This window comes from Mastigoproctus giganteus, chromosome 5 (assembly GCF_048544385.1).
Source record: "Mastigoproctus giganteus isolate SK-2022 chromosome 5, ASM4854438v1, whole genome shotgun sequence".
Classification (NCBI taxonomy): Eukaryota; Metazoa; Arthropoda; class Arachnida; order Uropygi; family Thelyphonidae; genus Mastigoproctus; species Mastigoproctus giganteus.
The window spans coordinates 62,185,030-62,209,190 of NC_143579.1; the positions used below are offsets into that span (position 1 = coordinate 62,185,030).

Genomic DNA, 24,161 nt, shown 5'->3' on the forward strand with positions numbered 1-24,161 from the left:
TTATTTTAGATAAACTTGATGAATTAGTACCTCTCCTGTCCTATCTGTGAGAAAACTGATCCCAACTTCTGAACCAATTACCAGTTCCACTGGAACACTCCATCCTGTCTGCAAAAACAAGGAATTCAAATTTTACAAAATATAAATATTCACTTTTAATTTATCATGATTTTTAAATGTGAATTCAGTGCTTTATGATATTCATTTATGATGGGTTACATATTGCATATTTAGTCCAAAAGTTGTTCCATTTTAAAAAAAAATGTGGTATGAGGTTATTTAAATTTTTTTAAAATAATTTTTGCAAGTAAATGAGATTGCTTTTACATTGCTGCTCATAAAAGTCCTCACTAATTAAGAATTAAATGCCATAAATCATTGGTAACTCACTCCTGCCCTACGAAATTTATGTGAACAGCACCATCTACTGAAAGTACATGGTGAAAACTAATAGTTACAAAGTGCTGCAGGAAAAATTTGTCAGGGTGTTTTATATAAACCACATGAAACCTGAAAATCAAAATAATGACAGTGTACTGGAAAAACCTTGCACTTTACATTCAAATTATATCTTTAAATTCATATTTTTATGAATTTAAAGATATAATTAGTCAGAGATGCTTTCTGTGATCTTTGAATCACAGGAAGCTCCTCTGACTAATTGCATTGAACTTTGATCATACGAGGACAATTCAAATTTAAATGCATTTTTTAACCAATAACTGGTACTTTTTCAAAATAACCTCTACCACAGTTCAGACACTTATCCCATCACATCAGATTTTTTATGCTGCTCATAAAAGTTTTTTGGTTTCTCTTGTTACTATTGCTTAAGAGCTTCTTTAATATCATTCATCCATGTGGAATTTACATCCTGCAAGATCATTCAGTTATTGGAACAACATGGAAATAACACAAGTCTGAGCTGCATGGATAGATGATGGTAAACCACTTCTTCCAAGTGGAATTTCTGGATGGTTGCCACAGTGTGTTGAGAGTTGTGCAGTCTATTGTTGTGTAACAAAATGACCCCAGTCATTCAAGTAGCCAGTTAACTTGTTTTGATGGCAATTTGCTGATAAACTTTGAGGAATCACAATTAATTCTGTGATTTAAAGTGAACTGGCACAGAATCAATCCCAACAAGCCAAAGAACATTGTGAACATAACCTTTCCAGTCCTGCCAGAAGTCAAATTTCTTCGGTTGTGGTGATGACTGATGCTTAGTCTGTTTCTGCTGCATTGCTTGCTGTCTGATTCAAAGTGCCTGCACCACATCACTACACAATCCAAGAAGTCATTTCTTTCTTTCCTCTTCATGTCATGTTTAATGCCACAAACAAACAATTGCATTTGCACTTCACTGAAATTTATTAAGGTTATGTACTGTTTCATTCTTTTAAAGGGTGCCTATACTAACTCAAATGTAGTTTTTACTTAGTCAGAGGATAACCAGTTTAGAATTTAATCTGATATACAGGTATCCTCCCCCTTAATTTTGGTCTGAAGATAGAGTTCAGTAAAAATCCAAAAAATTAGCCAAGCTGTATAATTTAATGATGAAAGTGCACAAAGGTAAAGTGTCTTGATAATGTCTTCACCACACAATGTTCTTCCCAAATTAAATTACCCCTCTCTAAAGGGATAAAAAAAATTAACACTGCTGCCAATCTTTGGCCTTCAAAACAGCTGAAGATCAGGCATTTGTAAGTGGGGGGGGGGAAGGTTTTTGAGCCAAACCAGGAGATATTTTTCAGAAAAGTAGGAGATTAAAGTCCACATTGCACTAGAAATTAGATTTCACGGGAAAAATACACATTCAATATTAAAGTACAGTCATACAACTGTTTACCAGTACAGTATGCTTTTAAACATTAGATAACCTAACATTTTTCTCTCTGTGAATTTCTGTTTGAATATTCTATCAGACATCAAATGATTTTGATTGCTTCAAGAAAGATACTGTTGCAGACTGCCCTTTTCAGAAATGTTGAGATAAGTTTTGACTCAACAATAACAATGCATAATAATGGCTCTGCTGTCTATACTTGGCTGTCAAAAGCATTTCCAAAGCTTTACCAAAAAGAGACCTGAACTCAAATTTTATTTATCCGACCTGAGTGGCAAAAAATGACTCACCCTCAACACTTCATAATAGTACAAGGTAGATTCTCACACTAAAATCGATGCTGCAAAACATCTATTTCTTTCCCCAAAAAATTTCAAATATGAAAATGATGTACTGTCAATTGATGAAATTTGTGCTACCTCAGCATTCAAAGACATCATTCTTCAATGGGAACTTGTGCACCATGTAGTCACATGCAGCCATAAGTACTTCCTCAACAAAAGAACAATCTTCTCTTGTTTTAGACTCTCTACAACCTTGATAACAGAAATGCCTATGAATAAGTCAGAATCATCCATCTGACTCAGTCTGCTACGGTAATCAATTTCCAAAATAGAAGTGAAAGATCTGAAAACTGTTAGAAAAACAAATTTGCAAATAACATTCTTCATCATATATTGGAATAATGCCCTGCATAAATGGATGTGAGGTAAGTTGGATTGGAGAGCTATGTGTGGATTTTCAAATGATGACATAACATTTGAAACAAACAAGCAAACTGTTTTATTCAAGCCAGAGGAGAGGAAAAAAGACTTTCTGCAAAAATAAGGATAACATACCTAGAATTATTAATTCTTTCTTGGCCTCTTTATGATTGCTTTTATCAAGCTTGCAATTCAGAAGTCAGTGCCACTTGATAACTTTGAAAAATGCTCATATTGCTCTTCTCATCACTTCTAACAGACTTGTCAAAGGTTGACACTATTCTACCAGTCTAGTTACTCATTTAATCAGACATATATTGTGTAAACACATGCTTCAAAAACTTTTTACATAGTGGCATGCATCAGTTGAAACTGTTTAAATCTATCTTTCCTTTTAGCATTTCTCACTAGATAGTAATATCTAGTATTCCGTGTATTCGCCAAGTATTCGACCACTCTTGCAGGAAGCCATGTATTCCCTTTTCAACACCCAAACTAAAAAGGTGGGCTTGGCACATCAAGGGTCCTGAGCTGAATATCATCATCACTCTTCTGTTTCAGATTTTTTTTTTTTTTTTTTTTTGCCTGGTGCAGCAAAAGCCTCAGGCTTCCTTGCACCATATGGCTAATAATGATAATGACATGGACAGCCTATTACTACCAATGCTCACATTCCCCTTTTAATACAATAACTACTCCAGTTTTTAGGCCTACCGTAGCAGACACATAACTAACAAAGAGTGCCAGACAGTTTTCTGAAAGAATCCCACATGATTTCGGGTTGTTCATATGTCCAATGATGTACCTAGAGTTGCCTTCTAATGTTTGCATTGAGAGCAAGCTGCTTTCAGTAATTACTGATTGTTTTTTATTACAAAAAGATCACCACAATAGGACATAACTTGGAATCACTTTGATGTCATCTATGGCAATTGAAAATACTTATTTTTCAAGCCATCACTACCTCATCTTTCCCTATCCATGCAATTTCACTAACAATGCCTGTTGTTTTGGTTCTTCCACAACAGCATTTTTCGCTATTGCACTACTGGAAAACATATTGCTGAACAATGTACCTGCATGATCAGCACAAATCTGAGGAAGTTTATGTTCTGTGAAAATACAAAAAAAAAAAAAAAAAAAAAAATTCAGCAATATGATATCATCATCACTATGAAATGCTATACAGTGAAACTTCTCCTAAAGGACACCTCTCGTTAACGGACATCGCTCTACAACAGACATTTTCAAATTCCCCAACTCACCTCTATTGGTTTTAACGTGTTTGCAGCTTCTGTCTAGCGGACATTCTCTGTAACGGACGCAGACAGGCAATCTGCACTGTTTCATTTAGATTAGCACTTAATTTGATCTCCCCATAACGGACAGTGGGCGAGCTTACGGCCCTTTTTCTAGGAACGTTTCTTCCACGTATTGCCTCAATCGTGTGTTTATTTTCTATTTCCAATTCTCTGAATTTTATCAAGGTTTACGTCGCGGTTCTAAAACCTTTTTCAAGAATTTTAAGACACGTGTAAAACTTCTGATGAATTCGGTGTGTGCAGGGGGGGGATATGGTCGGCCTTTTGTCTTTTCAGTTTCAGTTTTGTTCAGTGTCGTGTGAGGTGCACAATGTCTTCTCGTAAACGTTTAACTTTAAAAGATAAAGTCGAACTCATTAATGTGTATGATCGGCAAAAAAATAGTGTTCGCACTCTCGCTGCAAAATTCAAAATCGGGAAGACGCAGGTAAGCGACATCCTAAAGAAAAAACCTGAACTGCTCAAACAATTTTGGCAACACGTAAATGATCAGGTTCAAAAATCATTCCCGAAAACTGCTGGACTTCAAATTGATAATGTTACGTATGAGTGGTTTTGTCGCGCACGTGCTAAAAAAATTCCCATTAATGGGCCTATTATTAGAGAAAAGGCTTTGGAGGTTGCGAAATCTATGGGAGTAAATGAGTTCAAAGCTTCTGTGGGATGGCTAGACAAGTTCAAAATTCGGCATAAAATTTCTTGGAAAACCGTAAGTGGTGAAGGGGGATCTGTTAATACTGGTGTTGTATCAGAGTGGACCGTCAAATTGGAAGATTTATGTCGTGATTTTGAAGCTAAGGATATTTACAACTGTGACGAAACAGGGTTGTTTTTTAAAGCTCTTCCTGAAAAAACAATGAGTCTAAAAAACGAAAAGTGCCAGGGCAGAAAAATTTCTAAGGAACGCTTGACTGTACTATTGTGTACAAATATGCTGGGAGACTTTGAACAACCTCTTGTTATAGGAAAAACCACAAAATCCTCGTTGTTTCAAGGGCATAAAGTTGAATCTTTTGAATGTTGATTGGAAGTCTAATAAAAAAGTGTGGATGACACAAGATATCATGAGCGAATGGATAAGTCACTTTAACCAAAACATGGTTCGTCAAAACAGAAAAATTATTCTTTTCATGGATAACGCTGCATCTCACCCACACATTGAATTGTCCAACATTCAAATCGTTTTTCTGCCACCAAACACATCTGCAGAGTGTCAGCCCTTGGATCAAGGGATAATAAAAAATTTTAAACTTCACTACAGAAAACGTGTTTTAAGACATCTCATTGCAAACATGAACGATGTAACATGTGTGAGTGACCTTGCAAAGAAAATCAGCATCCTAGATGCGATTCAATGGATTTCCTCTTCAGTAAACGCAATTAGAAAACAAACTGTTGTGAACTGTTTTGTAAAGTCTGGCTTCTCAAACGCAAAAATTGAAGTTGTGAACAACAATGTGGAGCACCAAGAAGAACAAGAACTTCAACATCTATTGATAATGTACGATACTTCAGCTACAAGTGACCCTGGCTACAAAGATATAGACTCGAACCTCACTACAAAAGATGGTGCTATGGAAATCAACAACATTATCATCGATATTTTTCAAGAAGTTTCTCATGAGGATGAAGAAATGGAAGGAGGTCATTCTATTGAAGAACATATTAACAACGAACCACCGATGAAAATAGAAGCAATCATACAAATCAATTGTTTAAAAATGTTTTTCGCCGCTGAAGAAGATACTGAAGGACTTTTGATGGTGGTTTCTTCCCTCCAAACAAATGTTGAAAACAAAATTATCAGCCGGAAGAAGGTGCAGAAGAAAATAAGTGATTACTGTATGTATTTTTCATAAGATAAAGTCATAATATGCATAGCACAATTGTATGTATATTATTTACAAAAATATTGTGTAAAATCTGTATGTAATTTAATTTAATTTTACATTAAATGTTTAACGATTTTTCTTTATCTCTTTTGTATGTAATTGTATATTATTTACAAAAATATTGTTCAAAATCTGTATATATTTTAATTTAATTTTACATTAAACGCTTAACGATTTTTCTTTCTTTTTTTTTTCTCCCTCAGACTTCTTGTTAGCGGACACTTCTCTCTAACGGACACATTTTCATTCCCCATGGCTGTCCGTTAAAGGGAAGTTTCACTGTATCTGTTTATGCATTTCTTTCTGTGTACTATATATGTCCTTATGCTTGCCAACATCTGATTAAATTGCATTTCCCTCCAACTTAAATTGAAATATCACATCTACATACAATACAGAAGACAAACATGTTACTCTTTTTCAGATTTTACAATACATTGAATTTCTTGCATATAAGACTTCTCAAATGTTATGTTATTTCTCTGGCATATTACTGAAAAATATTGTAGTTTCATACTACACAAGCACTGTAAAATGATTGCACATAATGTAGAACAATGCTATTATGATGTATTTCTTTGACAAATGAAAGCAGAAATTCACAAATTTAAAAAAAAAAAAAAAAAAACGATTTTAATTTAGTTTTATTTATTTATTATTTTTTTGTGAAAAGAGAAAAATTCTCCATATATTATGAAGCGAGATGAAGAAGGATCAAATAAAGCAAAAAAAGATTATCAATGTCATAAATCTGAAGCGTTGGCAGTTATAAATTAAATACTATAAAGACATCTCTCTTTTGCAGATGGAAATGGTTCGGTTCATGTATTAAATGTTACCCCATTATAATATTTTACTACAGCAGCATATCTGCAGGGGCCATACCAAATATACAAGATGAATTTAAATTCCACAGGATTATTAAAAACATATAGAACAAAAAAATAATAATAATAAATAAATAATAAAAATTTAAAAATTAAATTCAATTAAATTAAAAACTAATAGGTACTTTATAATACTTTTATAATAATAAGCACAAACTTTTTTTAAAATTAATAACTGTATTAAAAGATCATACTCCAAGTGCACATTTGAAGACCTCCCTATCATATTTCAAAACTGGATGGACTAACTCTAGGAACTTAAACACACAGTCATTTTCAGTCAGTGATGCAAACTTCTTAAACTGGCTTTGAATCATTTTCCGTAGTGCTTTAGGCTAAAAGGATAGAATACATAAGCTATACGTTGTTATATATTATTTTAATAATTAAAATTGCATACTCCAAAAATAAAAGTTCAATGATAAAAGTAAAATTCTCCACTCATAAAATTCAATAAAGAAAATAATAACATAAACAATAATGAAAACAACAGCTGAATACGAGTTCAGTGTTTACTGTGCCAAATAAGTTCTCAATTTTTCAATGAGACAACACTTATTGTCTCATAGAAAATGAATAAGACAACACTTCTGGATTTAGTTTTGAACTCTATCATGAAGTCTATGGAATAGGGTACCAGAACAGGAAGATTAAAGAAACAATATACACCAAACTTGAGTTCCTAAATATCCAAGTGTTATTTGTACCTTGTACCTTATATCCAAGTGACTTTTATCTTGAATTACAGCATCATAGTGAGTTGTGACTTGTCACAACATGTTCAGTGACTTACCTAGACATAGCAACTAGAATTAAATAGACACGAACCATCCATTTATCTGCGATCAGGCTGAAATAGCACACACTGAATAGAAGCTGTTTTTGGGGTGTTTAGTGAAATTTTAAAATGAATGATTTTACTGAGCACAAAATTTGTTTCAAAATTAGGGAAAAGTGCAAAAGAAATCAATGAAGTGTTAAAAGCTTTTGGAAAAGATACCATGTGTCATTCAAACACTTTTTAGTGGTTCAGAGTTTAAAGAAGGCAGCTTGCCTGTTGAAGATGATCCTCACTCTAGCCACCATTAAACTTCAAAAACCCATGATTCAGTTGTTCACATCTGTGATGTGATCAGGAGTAATCAATGCTTAACTATCAACATATTTTCAATCAATTTATTAATACACACAGTTTACATACATTCATATATATATATACAAAACTTACATACATTTATATATACATTTCCATTCACATCATCCAAGGTGTGTGTGTGTGTGTGTGTGTGTGTGTGTGTGTGTGTGTGTGTGTGTGTGTGTGTGTGTGTGTGTGTGTGTGTGTGTGTGTGTGTGTGTGTGTCATGGTGGCTCCAAGGCAATAGCCCATCTAAACCTTTGTTCTTTGTGATGGCACAGAAACTCTGCCCAGCCAACACCTGGGCAGCTGCTGCCTGGTGCTTGCAAAATCCCACACCCACCCGCTTAACTATCAACAAACAGTTTCTAGTAAGGTTGCTATTTCTTATGGTACACGGCAATAAATTTTAACACAAGATTTTGGGAATGTGACATATTTCAGCCAAGTTTTGCCTCACATGTTGTTGTTTTTGTTATTTGGTTTATAGGAGCATTAGCAACTAAGGCCATATTGCTCTGGGATATGCAGTGGTCATTCCCTGACCTTTCCGCATCCTCCGTATTTGGTGGTCACCGGCTTGAACCCCGGTCTAATCAAGAAACGTGTGCTACGCACTGCTGCTCTTTCCCACCTGGCTACGGAGGCACTTGCCTCACATGCTTGCTGAGTTCTCTCATATCAGAATCTTCATCAATTGCTGATGCTAACATGCACTTCGTTTCTTCTGTCACTGAAAAATCATGGGTGAATGGCTATGGACCCAGAAACAAAGGCCCAGCCCTATCAACGGAAGACTGTCTTCTCCAAGGCTCAAAAAAGTATTGATCAAATGTGATGATCAGTGCTTATATTTTTTTACTCACAAGGAACTGGTCACTATAAATGTCCCACATGGTCAAAGGGTGAACCACAAACACTATAAAATAGTTATACAGTAACTGTGTGGTATTGTTTGTAGGAAAACAGCTGGGAAAGTGAGCTTCATCAAATTGGTGTTTGCGTCATGATGACACCCCTGCACACTTCGCTTTTCCATTCAAGAATTCTTTGTGAAGCACTCGATCACAACTCACTGGATTTAGCTCCCTGTATTTCTCCTCACCAAGTTTAAAAAGTAATAGATTTGCAACAACCAGGGCTATTATTCAGAATACAACACAGGAACTATTAGCAATTCCAAAAGAATTACCTATCAGGAATATTTTATAAAAGTTGCAGAAGCACTAGAATCAGCATAGGTGTACAATGGCCAAGGAGAATAATTAGAAGGAAATCTATTCAAATAACCAGTAAACCTCATAATTTCCCAAATATTCATAATAAATAGCTCAATAACTAACTCAGTCCTCAAACATTTTGATCAGAGACACCTTGCATAAATACAGTGATACCACTTATTGTGATCACTTTGGGAATCAGCTAAACTGATAATAACTGAAAGAATACGAATCAAGAATGCAGTTGTTCAGCGTTGCTTATTGATGCAGAGCAAAAACATGCACATAAAAAGGTGGATGTAGACAGGACAAAAACATTAAATTCAAGCAATATAAAATATTTTAATTTGACTGGCCACTATTTCTTTGAGCAAGTCATCAATAAAAGTGAAACTATGTATCTGAAAATTCATACAAACCATTAAAAACAAAGAAATATCACAACCAAAAATTAGAAAAGGGTTAATGTTCTTCTGTAAAGCAGCAGATGGTAGGAGTACAGATACAGTACTTTCTTTCATGGAGAAATGACCATCAACCATACTAGTCTTGGGTATAGCTGGAAAAAAGCATGGTATGCTTCCTTAAATCTATAATTAATCTCTTCCATAAACAGTGACTTACTGAAATGCACAAACAGACTTAATCTTACATGACTAAGGTTTTTTCCAACATTATAACTAGTCAGGTAGCTTTTCAGCCACATAACTAGCTATAATGATAGCAAAAAAAAAAAAAAAAAAAAAAAAAAAAAATGCACATACCTCATAATTATTCCTTAGAAAAACAGTTAATTTTCTTTTATCCTCCAATATGCAAGTTTTTTTTCTCTGAAGTGCATTCACTGATATTCTCTCTGGTACTGCTATGATGACATTTATATTTAACAAAATGAACTGCTGTTAATCTTTAACTACTATCACTGCAGTTTAATCATGTAAATAAGCTCAGTTGTTAGTGCTTTCATATTCACTGAAATGTGCTTTTCTAAAACTGTTCAATCACTAGATATACATCTCTAAAATCCAAAAAATTAAAATCTGGCACCTCTTCTCTCTCATTCTTCACCACTTTTTTTTTATATATAATGTGGACTGCAATAATCTGCATTGCATATAAATAAGGAAGTGTAGTTAAGAGTAAAACTTCATCTAATCAATTAATTTTGAAAATTGTTCAAGAAGATAATTTTCAAAATAATTAATTTCTAAATTACTAATTTAACTGAAAGTGATTCATTCTTGTAATTAGTGGCATGCAATTTTGAATATAATAAATAACAAATATAATTCCATTTCATTTAATAAATTTCAAGTCTTAAAAAGAAAGATTCCATTAAAAATGTATAATTATAACAGAAATTAATTCTAAGTATTATCCATAAGAGTCAACAGTTTTAAAATGAATATGTACAACTTACTTTATTTCCAGTTATTACAAGAGATGGAAGAAATTTATGAAGTCCAACATCTCTCTCCAGATATTCAAAATTTGATTTTTTATCCAAGGCTACATGTGTCATGTTTTTATAAAACCTCCTGAAGAATAATAAAAAAATAATAATAAATAAATATATATACACAATTAACCCATGTACACTGGTGTTCAAAGAAAGTGCATCATGCCGTAAAATTGTAATTATCGTCTGAATAATGTAAGTATGTGGCAATATTTCTTACAGATTGCATCAGATAAGATTGACACGTGTAGGTTATAACATAACACTGCATCAGCTGTTACTTTCAGTTATATAAGCAAGTTCTCCAACAGTTGCAGTCATTCCTTGACTGTGTCAGGATGGTGAGTTACTGTAGTTGATGCCACGAAGAAAGGGTGCTATTGTTGCTTTATGTGAGGAAGGATATTCTTCCCGTCATATTGCTTATAGAGTGTCTTGTAATCAGTCGACAGTAAGTAGATTTCTTTCCAAACTCACGAATACTGGTTCTGCTAATAGGAAAAAAGGAACCGGACGCAAAAGAGTCTCTATTCCAAAACATGACCGTGTTTTGCAGCGCTTATGCCTTAAAAACAGTAAAGCTTCTTTGTCTGAGCTGAAAAGAGAATGGGAAGAATATACAGGAATGGTAGCAAGTGCAGTAACAGTCAGAACACACCTCTTCAAAAATGGACTTGTAGCCTGTCGTCCTAAGAAGAAGCCCCTCCTCACACAAAAAATGAAAAAGGCTCAATTAATTTGGTGTAAAGATTACATAATGTTACAGGTTAAGGAGCATGTCAAATGGACCTCCGAGCAGTGGAAGTCAGTTATTTTCTTGGATGAGAAGAAATTCAACCTGCATGGCTCTGATGGGAGACAACCGATTTGCAGTAGACGGGGTGAAGAATACCATCCAGACCGTATGGTGTCTACAGTGCAATTTCCTACCAGCCAAATGATATGGGGGTGCATTTCGTATCGCAGAGTAGGTAACCTGCAGTTTATACAAGGTTTCGTAAATGCCAATGGATACCTAGTATGTTGGAAGGCAAATTGCTGCCAACCTGCGAAGTAACTGCATCTTTCAGGGCGACTCTGCTCCTTGTCATCGGGCGAAAATTGTAAATAGGCACTTCTGTAGTTACTTTAGCTTCATTTCTGAATAAGAGGTTCAACAGTAATGTGTTTACATTTGTTACATGTGAAAAAATGGTTGGAAGAATGGTCCATTACAACTCTTAGCTGGCCAGGAAATAGCCCGGACCTGAATCCTATAGAGAATTGTTGGCATCATGTGGAATCTGCAGTTGCCAGAAAGAAACTAAAGTCCCTTCATGAACTTCAGGAAGCCATAATTCACATTTGGAACCACGAACTATCAGTTGATTATCTTCAGAAATTGATCTTGTCAATGCCTCGACGGTGTGCTGCTGTCATCAGGGCCAGAGGCAGTTCAACTAAATGTTAGTTTGCACCTGATGAACTTTTCATTTTGTTTTCCATTTAAAATGATAAGCTGAAGCAAACTGAAGGCTTCTGATAACATTTCAGCCATACTGTGTTTACCAAAACTGTTGTATATAGGTTGCAAATGCTCATTTTGGAATATTTTGGGAGCACCTGTCAAATATTACTTAGCTTTGTCTTAACTATTAATAAATATCTTTTTGTTTATATTTCTATTTGTGATGTTAGTCATTAATGTAACATACCATCACGAAAAAGGGTTAGAAATGCAAAATTCCTAGGTGATGCGCTTTCTTTGAACACCTGTGTATAATTGTAAATAATTTTCCAATTCAGAAAAACTAAAGTAACATTCCTCTACCTTGAATTATGCCTAATATACATAAAATTCTGCAGTTTTATCATACTCACATAAATGTCTATCTTATTCATGCAGATTCATAGGTGGTATTAATGTTTTTGCTCATGAGTGTATTTGTTTAAATACTCTCATGATTTTTAATGATATTTAATTATTAATGATGTTTGCTCATGAGCAAATATCATTAATAATTAAACAATAAATGGTTGTTTCGGTTCTGCAGCCTGACAGGAAATCAAATGTGGTATTATCTTTATGGCCAACAGACAAAATAACAATCCTCCAAACAGAAGTCTCCCATATTTCCCAGAAAGAAAATTTGATTTAACAGGTCTAAAGGGAAAATTATGCTGGCATTACTTTTTTTTTTTTTCACTATACAGGCATAATTCGTTATTAATTTATACCAGGAAATCATACTGTTAATAAGACTATGTATTCAGAAATCATTAAGTTCTGAAGTGATGCAGTCAGGAGGAATACAACTGATCTGAGGGGGCAAGGAAAAAATTGGAAGGTATCCCATGACATAATGCTGCTAATAATTTCTCATTACCTTTACAGACACTCTGTAACATCTTACAAAATATTCATCACTTACTCCTTATTCACCCGACATTGTACTGTGTTGTTTTTATTTTTTCAAAATTAAAGAACATATTAAAGGGACAACAATTTTCCAGTGAAGTAGAAGTTATTGCAGCTACAAAAAGGAACTTTCAAAAAAAGGATTCTGAAAGAACTCCTCTGTTTTTACTGACCACAAAAATAAACAAATATTCATTTATTTATTTGCAATTATATGATGATGGAAAAAACGTGAAAAATTTAGTATGTAATTATCCGTAAATATATTTGCTTAAATAAAAATTAAGTTCTGTAACTTTGATTTTACCTAGTATAGCATATTTACACATGAATAATTAATAAATGCTTGTTTTGGTTATTTGCATCTTGAAAATGGGAGAAGATACAATTACAACAGTATACACATTACCAACTAAATCAATACAAAAACACTTTATGGCACATAATATTCCAATTCTCAAATAAATGGCAAGAATGTGAAGCTGTGAATCTACTTTTAATGACCTCTAAAAGACAGCAGCAAGAAATACTGATATACTGCATGCTGAATAACTATCAATGTTGTCACCATAAATGACTTTATGGTGACAACATTGATAGGTGACAAAAAACTTTAGAAGACTTAACCGGCCCAAAAGGTTTAAAATTTTTACTTTTTTTAGTACTCTTTCTACACGTGTATTTCTTATTACAAAGTTTCATATCTTTATTATTAAGATGTCATTGTTTAGAATTTGCACAGTCCATTCTTCCAGTCTGAATGATGGAATTTGAATAGAAGCCTTATCCATACTGCATGAAAAACCAGAAATCGCAACTACTCTGCTAGCTGCTATCCCTTGCATCTCACAGTGGTTAACAACAGCCATTCTTCTATACAGTGAAACTGAATGGCCCCATTATGTATTTTAATTAACCAAGTAATGTATATGATTATATTTGCCAATAATGCACTATTTACATAAGCACATACCATATTATTGGATAAACAGTGAATACAGAGCCAAACACCATTATCAGAATTAACTTTTTTTTTTTCTGTTTTTTTTAATTTCTGGCAAACACATTCCACACAGTTCTCATCCAATTAAAACCACACAACTCTCATCAGCCATCAGTTAATATTCCTACAATCCCAAAGGATTTAAATAAGCATTTTCCACTAGAGTGGAAAGAGAGGAATCATAACCACTGTGCTAGTGCAATGGCTTATTATAAAAAAAACTAGAGTGCTTATTATAGAGAAAACTAGCATGTTATTATAAAGAAAACCAGCATGTTATTATAAAGAAAACCAGCATGTTATTATAAAGAAACCGAATGATTTATTTATTTATATCCTATCGACAAAAAATCTCCACATTCTAATTGTGAAAATTAACAATTCATCATCATCATCATCAGCCATTTTCAATCCACTGCAGGATGAAGGCCTCTCCAGCAACTTTCCAGTTCCTTCTGTTTTGAGCACTGGACATCCATTTACTTAACAATTAAAAACCTCCAAAATTAATGATTTTTAGATCATAATTATGGTGAACCATAGTTATCACTGCAACCATGATTGCAATAGCATTGAAGACATTAAACACATGAACAGTATTCTATGACCAAGATGTAATGTCATATAGCAGTATAATACATATACTGCTGTAGGACAATAACCTCTCTGAACACTGCAGCTTCTACAATACAATTCATGTGTGCAATGAATGTAATCTCAAAAACCAAACAATTAACTTTGCACCCCCCTAAGGAACTGAAAGTAACAGTGCATAGTATATTGGCTAAAGTAGAAAGTATTTCTTTTTGTTCTGTCTCTCCATTACCTGAAGATGCACCATTCAAGGACTTGCATTCAATAAATGGACAAGTACATTGCTCAACAAAATTAACAGAACACACAGTAACCATGGCGTAACTCGTGCAAGCTTACAATGAAGCAGAACAGAATTTGGTATGGTGGCGTACCACAGAATAATGATGAAATGAGGAGACAGCAAGAAACTGGGCAGGTATAAGGGACATTTATAGGGATTTTATAAGAATCACCAAAAAAGGTCATATGACATCAGTATAGCATATAATCCCCTCCAATGGCTAAACAGGCCTGACATTAGTGAACCATGCTCGATATAAGGGCGTCTAAGATTCTGTGGCAACAAATCCTATTCTTCCACCAGCACAGACCTTAGCTCACCAAGTGACCGAGGAGTTGACTGTCGGCATGCAATGCAACGCCCAAGGGCATCCCACACATGTTCAAGTCTGGTGATCGTGTGGGCCACAGTAGTCACTGGATATCTTGAGTTTCAAGATAATCCTCCACCACTTGAGCTCTATGTGCAGTGGCATTGTTGTGCATGAAAAGAAAATCTGCACCACTGCACCCCTAAAAAGTTGCACATAGGATTTGAGGATCTCTTTTTGGCACCTCTGAGCAGTTACAGTGCCCCTATCAAAAACATGAAGAGAGGTGCTGCCACTGATCATTATTCTGCCTCACACGAGAACACCACCTCCAAAGCAAGTGTCCCTTTCTTTGATGTTGGAGTGATGGCACCACATTGCTTGTTGTCTCTAGATGAAATAACCTCTAGAATCTGTTTGTAGGCTAAAATGGGATTCGTCACAGAACAGAACTGTACCCCATTTGTCAGGGCTCCATGTCACATGTTCATGGCACCAGTTTTGATGAGCTGTGGTGGTTTGGGGTTAATGGGATACAAACCACTGGCTTGCTTGCATAGAGTCACTTGAATTGAGCCTTCTTAACACAGTCCAGTTGGAAATATTTTCACCTGTGGCCGCAGCAATCTTAAGTCAGATGATGACAGGACATTATATTCCAACAGACTGCCATCTCAAAGAATCATCTAAACAACGATGACTTGCCATCCTGAGTACTGGAGATGTGGCTATCACACTGAACAAGCCAAAAAACACAAATGAAATTGTTTGTTATTTGGTTTTTAGGAGCATTAGCAACTAAGGCCATATTGCTCCAGGGATATGCAGTGGTCATTCCCTGACCTTTCCGCATCCTCCGTATTTGGTGGTTACGGGCTCAAACCCTGGTCTAATCAAGAAACGTCTTCTACGCACTGCTGCTCTTACCCACCTGGCTACGGAGGCGCCACGAATGAAGTGATGTGGTCACAACCCGTGTTTTTATAGGCATGAATAATTTGCATAATGTGAGGCTTTGTAAGGTGGTAGATCGATTTCTACTATCAATCTACCACCTTACTCGGAATTTGCATGCCAGGATACTTTTTGGGATATATACAAAGATAAAACTGTCTGAAAATTTTCAATGTGACACTGACAAGTCTTACATATGATCAAGCATTGCAAGCTATCAGAGAATTTTTATGGTATGACGGCAATATTCTAAAGTGAACTTACCATATCCCTGTACACTGATACTATCAGTACAAATTTTCAGATAAGTTCTGACTGCTCATTTGCCATGCAGATAAAAAGCTAATGACAGAATACATGAAACAATAATTGATGAACAAAAAAGAAATCACTAACTAGGTGATTTATTTTTTGCTCATCAGTTTCTATTTTTGGAAGCAGGTAGTCCCTGCAACTTATGACTATCCATTAACTATAAAGATTTTCTTTATCTCACCAATTGGAATTGTGGCAAAAAGTTCTGTTCTGCCACAACTCTCAGTGCTTACAGAAAAGGTATTTCTTATATACCTACTGCCTAGATAGTCACTGTACCAATACTTCTGTTCCATGGATGTACTATCACAGCCATTTTAAGCTGCCAATCAAATCAGGGTAGTGGAAAAAGACATCTTAAGGTGCCTTTTTTTTTTTTCAATACCGTGAATATTGTGCCATGGTATGTTATTCTAAGACTACTGCTACCCATATGCAATACCTTGCATTTGTCAATGTTAAACTGCAATTGTCACTCCAGCCCATCTGCCTGATTTTAGGCAGATGGACTGTTTTAGGAATAAATTCAGACAATGTGCTCTAGCTGTACTACATATAATGAAGTAAACTATTGTAGGCTAATCAAAAAAGCAAGCTCAGCTGTGGCACCATTTCAATGTCTTTAGCCTTACAAGAAATGTGCAATAAAACAGCAACACAAACCATCATTAAGCAATTGCCACATATCAAAAATGATAAAGAATGTGATAATCTTTAAAATGGTACAGAGATATCATGTATTAAAAATCAGAGAATATCAGCCACATGAAAAATTTGGAATTGGCGGTGATAGAGATCTTCACTAGTGAAAAATGCCAGAAAGCTATGTCCAAGTGACAAAATATTTGACAATGACAAATATAAACTTAAATTTGCATAAAATAATTCAGCAGTGCTAATTTTTTGGTGCAGGATAGCCTGGTTGCATTAGGTATATCCCATTACATAATCTCTAAAACTTCTCAACAAAATGTGATTCACCTTCAGGAAGGTCCTACCAATGAACTGAGTCCTCTTAGTTGAAAAATGCCAACAATAACATCACTTTGATATTTAATCACACATGCCATGCTTTTTTGTGGATATTTTGAAACTTTAAGGCCATCATAATGTTGATGTACAGTTTAGCTGAAAGCAACTTTTTGTTTCCAAAATATATCTACACAAAAGGTATATTTGTGTAGGTATATTTTGTATACACAAAGTAAACACAAAATTTAACACATACACATATTCTTTAGAATGTGCATGTTCAGTTTGGCAATTTCAAAACAACAACACAAGGCTAATGTGTAATGGATGATCAAATGCTGATGGCAAAAATGGATTGCACGTACCAGTTTGGTATTATACAATAACGTTTTCATCTCATTCACAGCTTTCACACAGCATTTGAATAAATACATCAGTCTTACATTTTTGACAGGCATATGTGCATGCGCACGCGCGTGGATACATGTGTGCATGGGTACATGTGTGGTTTTCACTAGTCATATCAAAAGTAACCTATTTCCAATATCTTGGAATTGATGTAACTGGCAAATCAATAAGACACTTGTTGGCAAACTTAATACTGGAAAATTAAAAAGGTTATGAACTGAAATAGTAGAGGATAGAAAAAAATTCTTATCTCCTAAATAATCTAAATTAATGATATTCTTACCTAATTTCTATGCAGCACAGTTGAATGGCTAAATCTTGGTCAATGTTTGATTCCAATTTTAAATAATCATTTTTCACCTGAAAGTGAAAAAAATAAATAAATAAAAAATTATATATTCAACGAATATATCAGTTTACACTTTGTCCTTAATATACTTTTCCACCAAATCATAACAATTATGTTAATATCAACCAACTGTCAACTAAATGAAAATTACTATGTAGAATGTTCCAAATACAAATGATGCATGCAGCTGCCTTAGAAATGTAAAACAAGAAGCAAGTCTTTTGAACATGTACTGAAATATTATATATACAGAGTTACACTGTCAGCCAACCCAACAAACTTTTTTTTTGTCTAAAATCAATTAGATTCAGTCATTTCAAAATTTTTATGTAATGCTATCACCAAAAGCTTAGCAAAATTTTAATTGTACTTTTCAGTATTTTACCTCCTTCACACTGAATTTATGTTCTTAACCATATGAAATTGTTTAATTATGCAGCCAAACCTACTATTGAGTGACCAAAAAGGTTCACGTGGATTTTTAGGATAAAATTAAAATGTAACAAAAAAAAAAAAAAAAAAAACCTCTTATCATCCCTGTGATCATTTGGCCATAAGGAAGAAGATACCAGCTATATTCCACCAGACACAACAAAATCTTCTGCTGCATATGTGAGAACTTTGATGCATGCATCACAGGTTCACAGGATGATAACCAATAATGTGATCATTTGGCGTTGCTGAATAAAAGCCATTTTTTGTTGCACATCAACAATTGATCCAAAAATGACTCACTAATGTTACATGAAAGCGGTAACAAACAGACAGTCTCTGGAGTTTTTGTCAGCTGTGAGTTTATGTGAAACCCATTTGCTCAGTTTGTATGCTTTTTCTGGGAAATTAAAATGAATAGTTTCATTTCTATATTGAATCCTTCTGCAAGCACTTGGCTTGTTTGATTTGAGTCCAACTCAATGACAGCCTTGAGTTTTTCATCATCAGTGGTGGTCGTTGACCCTCAAGGGGTGTGTTATCAAGTGATTTATCACGTGACTTTTCTGAGTTGTACATTTAATCCTTGTATCTTCTCTGAATGTTGTGCATATCTTAAGCCTACTTGTGTAGTGTTCATGCCCAGTTTATTACTCAAAGTAAATATACTTAAATAACTATAATTGTAGCAGCCATTTCTTTGTTACTTTTCAGTATTTTACCAACTTGCATTCAATGATTGCTAGGCATCAACTAACCCATTGTCACCTGTACTTTTGAAGTGCACTGATGGATAACTGCCATCTACAATGGCTTCCACAACTTTTCTGTCAAAAAATTAACCTTGGAAAAATCTGCAGGAACTTTTTAGTCACCTGATAGAAGACACTTCAGTTTATCCTCAATGCCTAAAGACCCAGCCTCCAACATTGAAAAGAAGGCAAAACAGAAACTTAAAGTTCTTTCAGCAAAGAAGAAAATAAATGAAAAATTGAACAACAAACTCAATCAAATAATCCAGAGCCACCACATTGCTAATATTAAAGAACATAAACAGTAATTCCAAACCAGACTCATCCCCCATCCTCCAACAGGAGATTCTATTATAATCAAAAAGTTTTCCAGGCAACTCGCTAGCTTCTGCCAATTCTTATTCCAAAGAAGCCTCTTTCCATCAGAAACACAAAAATTCTTATCCAAAAGTCAGACAAAATTCAAGGAAAACCAGAAGAAATCCTTTCAGCATTACCTACTGAGTTTATTTACACCACAAACTACAAGCCTCCATGTCTAGTCGCTAACCTCTATTTGCATCATTTTGAACTAAACTTAAATAACAACCTAATACTTTATAGATATATCGATGATCTAATAGTGATAAATTAACCTAACTTTCTTATAGATGCAGTTAAACACTACCCTCCAGATTTAGAGATAGAGTGTACAAATAAGTATAGTACAAAAAAAGCCACATATCTAGATATAGAAATCTACATAGATGATAAAGCATACGATAAACGCAAAGAATTCAGATTTAAATCAATAAACCTTACGCACTGGCATTCTAAAATTTCAAAGTGTATACACAAAAATATCATAATTTCTCAAAGCATCAGACTGATTAAAATATGCAATAATGACAATAATATTATTGAAACACTTATAGAATTTAGGTCTAAGCTGATTGAAAATGGATTTCCAGCTAATTTTATAGCTATAAACCTTCATATAGCCATTTTTATTGCTATAAATAAATGGCATAATAATATAAACCCAAATTACATCACAGCAAAAGTATTTTCTATACAAGTAACATAAGTAACTCAATTTTAATATAAGCCTACTCCGATTCATAAATTTTTCTTTTACATTTAAGAATATTCCTTTCCACATTAGTCATTTTGAGGACTTGTACATATGTATATAGTAGGCACTATCTTTTGAACATGTAACATATAGCCTATGCTCACTGAAAAAGTTGCACCTATATTTGTTCATAAGGTAGTAATTAATTTCATATTTTAAAGAGTACTTTCATTTCTATATTATAAAATATTTTAAAAGGTTTTTTATTCCAATTGTTTTTGTTAGTTTGCATACTAAAAAAAAAAATAAAAAAATAAAAAAAATTGATGGCCATCTATTCATTTTCATTGGATTTTCTCTGAACAAATTTCAAATTCTGTAGTATACAATTCAACCATAATTTAAATTATTAGTTAGTTCAAAAAGCTTTTCCAAAAAATCAGAGGGCACTGCTGTTTTTGGTTTTAAATTTATTTAATTTAATTAGTTTGTCCTTTAGTCTTCAGAATTGTGAGGGTACTGTTGTCACTAATTGTTTAGTATAAAGTAACATGTGCTCAACATTTTCATTCTTTCACTTAGAACAGTTCAATGTGGTAAGCAGCTTTTTCCTATTTATTGATAAACTTGGTTATTCTAAATTAACCATTCTTAATTATCTGTTCAGCATAGAACATATGCTATTTAGAAGTAATGGGATAATTTAAATGATCTGTAAAGATTGTCTATAACTTATTATAAAATCAGTTAGTATTTAGGTATTTGGAATTACCCATTCCTTTATTATTCCATATTACTCTTTATTTTATCATTATCTCTATCTATTAAACATCTACTGGTGTCCTCTTATAGACATACCACGATCCCTTACTAAAGGGTCGGGCAGTTACGCTCCTGGTATATATCTTAAGTACAATTATATAAAGCTGTTTTCTTTACTTTTCACCTTTTACTATCTAACCCTAATTTTTCATACCTCAAGATCTATTAGAGCAATTTGAGGGAAATTAAGGTACTATTACTATACTTATCCCTACTTCCTTTCTCCTTGTGTCAGCAGTAGCTTTCTTTTGCATAAATATAAATCAAATAAAACTACTACATCAGAAATTGAAAATTATAGTTGGCCTTTATTTTCTATATATTTGTTTCGAAGTTATCTGTCGGGCTAAATGTTATCTTGCCTGTTTGCTGCTAAATTTATAACCAAATTAGTCATATGTTTAAGTTTAAGAATTGGACTTAGTTAAACAGGCAGACAGCTATCAGAAACAGATAGTTCTGTTAATTATTGGTGAGATATATTGAAAGGGTTAGCCCTTGAAAAAGTCCCTTTCAATATATCTATATATCAATAATTAGCTACATAATCATTATTGTATTATATTTATATATTATTACTAATTATATGTTTATTTCCAGGGTATAGCATTGTAGACCTACACAGGCTATCATAATCTTTATAAGTTATCTTGGCCTAATGGCCCGCAGTATACCGTTTTATATATATATATATATATATATATATATATCCCATATTTCAAAATAAAATGAAAATATTATATTAAACTTTAAGCCATTATTTAAATATATATATATATAAACAAACGATGACCTCTGGAAACCAGGAAAAAGCCAGCTGTAATCAGCCTTTCTGCAATAAGCAGGGCTCTTCTGTAGTCAACTTTCTCTTCCCGAGCATTTCGTGAGATGCATGATGACTCTTCCTATGATTAAAGCTGGCCCCTTTCAAAATCAGCCATGTGGTAGGCAATGGCATACCACCGCATTATCTGATGCCACAGAGACCACAACAAAAACAACTCCAAAAACTGCTGTTAACCATATCCCAGATGCCACTGTGTGTCCTGTAAAATTAAATTTAAGAACGAAGAGGGTAAACATGGCCACATGAAATGTAAAAAGTTTAAAAGAAGGCAAGATGGATATGGTCATCAATGAAATGGATAGGTATAAAATTGACATTTTAGGAGCAACCGAAGTCATGTGGACAGGACAAGGTCATTTCAAAACTGGAAATGGGTTTTTGGTTGTTTTTTCCTGAAGTGACCAAGTAAAAGAACATGATGTCGCTGTCATTTTGAATAAGGAATGTTCAAGGTCTCTTCTTGGATACAATCCTATTAATAGTAGAATGATGACGGTTAGACTTCAGAGTCAGCCAGTAAATCTCACAGTTTTAGTTGCATATGCACTGACATCAACATCCACAGACGAAGATATGGATGTTTATTTTGAAAATCTCCAGTCAGCTCTTGATCTGGTCCCAAAAAAGAATGTTTTGATACTCATGGGTGATTTTAATGCAAAAGTAGGCAAGCCAGTTTCTTCTAGTCTGGAATGTGGTAGGTTTGGCCTTAGCACTAGAAATGAGCGGGGTGAAAGTTTAATTGAATTTTATGGCTTTCTGAACAGTCTTGTCATAGGTAACACTTGCTTTCAGCAGCACCCGAGAAGGCTCTACACATGGAGATCTCCTGATCATAAAACAAGGAATCAGATTAATTATATCCTTATGCAGCAAAGGTGGTGTTCCAGTGTAATCACAGCAAAAACACTTCTTGGAGTAGATTGTGGCAGTGTTAATCAGCTACTCCACATCGTTCTCAAGCTGAAGCTGAAAAAGATCATGAATAAGGTTTTTCTTAGATGACTGGATGTAGAAAATATTCCAAACGATTATATGCTTGAAACAGGCAATCAGATGACGAATCAGAATCAGAATCAATCAATCAGAATTAGAACCAGATGACGATATGCTGCCAGAGGAAATGTGGGAAAATACAAAAAGCATTATTAAGGATTCAGCAAATAGACACATTGGAGAAATGTCAAATATCAGGAAGCCTTGGATTACAGAAGTCACTTTTAAATTTATTGAACAGAGAAGAACTGCAAAAGCCCAGGGTGTACAAGGAAACGAAGAGTATCAGGAACTAAGCAAAGTCATCAAGCGCTGTTTAAGCCAGGACAAACAGGATTATATCAATCGAAAGTGTAAAGAAATGGAATACTACAACAAACAAAACACTAAAAAGATGTATTATATAATTAAGTCCTTAAGACAAAAGTTCCGACCAAAACTTAATGTAATTAAGGACTCCAAAGGGGAAATTTTAACAGAGGAGAACACAATCAAAGGAAGGTGGAAAGAATACTGTGAGCAGCTCTTCTAAGCACCTGCTGGCACTAATGATCTGCCAACCCCTTTTCAAGTGTGATCATGAACCAGTTCCACTGAACGAAGAAGTCGAAAAAGCCATCAGAGAACTAACTTGTGGCAAGTCACCTGGAATTGATGAAATCCCAGCAGAATTGATTAAAGCTACAGGTGTGAAGGGTGCCAAGTTTTTCATAAAATGATTGTAAAAATTTGAGAAACAGAACGGTGGCCATCAGATTGGAAGAAATCAATTTTCATCCCCTTACCAAAAAGAGATCTGAAAATTTGCTCAAATTATAGGACTATTAGCCTAATTTCTCATGCTAGCAAAATTCTTCTTAAAATCATATTGAACAGAATCTCAAGAAAACTTGAAGAAATGCCAGAAGAGCAAGCAGGTTTCAGAAGGGGTAGAGGAACCAGAGATCAGATCTTAAGCCTAAGACTGATTATTGAAAAAATGCAAAGAATTCAATGTTCCAGTCGTTTTGTGTTTTATAGATTATGCAAAAGCATTTGATTGTGTTCAACATGAGTTTCTCATGTTGAACACCATTTCCCATGACTACATGAGAAACTCATGTAGTCATGGGAAATGATGACTATTATGGGTTTCTCAACCTACATAATTCAGCTGATTAAGCTACTGTACCAGGAACAGGAAGGAACTGTGAGAATGAACATG

General features: G+C 34.2%; 1 protein-coding gene across 1 annotated transcript in view; it reads right to left on the bottom strand.

The window, feature by feature from the left end:
- LOC150085450 (focal adhesion kinase 1-like) overlaps positions 1 to 24,161 on the bottom strand; it is a 377,186-nt gene that overhangs the window by 200,874 nt on the left and 152,151 nt on the right. Inside the window, exons 7-10 of the mRNA XM_090374569.1 lie at positions 17,989 to 18,065; positions 10,430 to 10,547; positions 6,849 to 6,989; positions 31 to 108 (exon numbers count right to left, since the gene is read on the bottom strand). Of these exons, the coding sequence (XP_090230695.1) occupies positions 31 to 108; positions 6,849 to 6,989; positions 10,430 to 10,547; positions 17,989 to 18,065 (414 nt within the window). The remainder of the gene's footprint in view (positions 1 to 30; positions 109 to 6,848; positions 6,990 to 10,429; positions 10,548 to 17,988; positions 18,066 to 24,161) is intronic.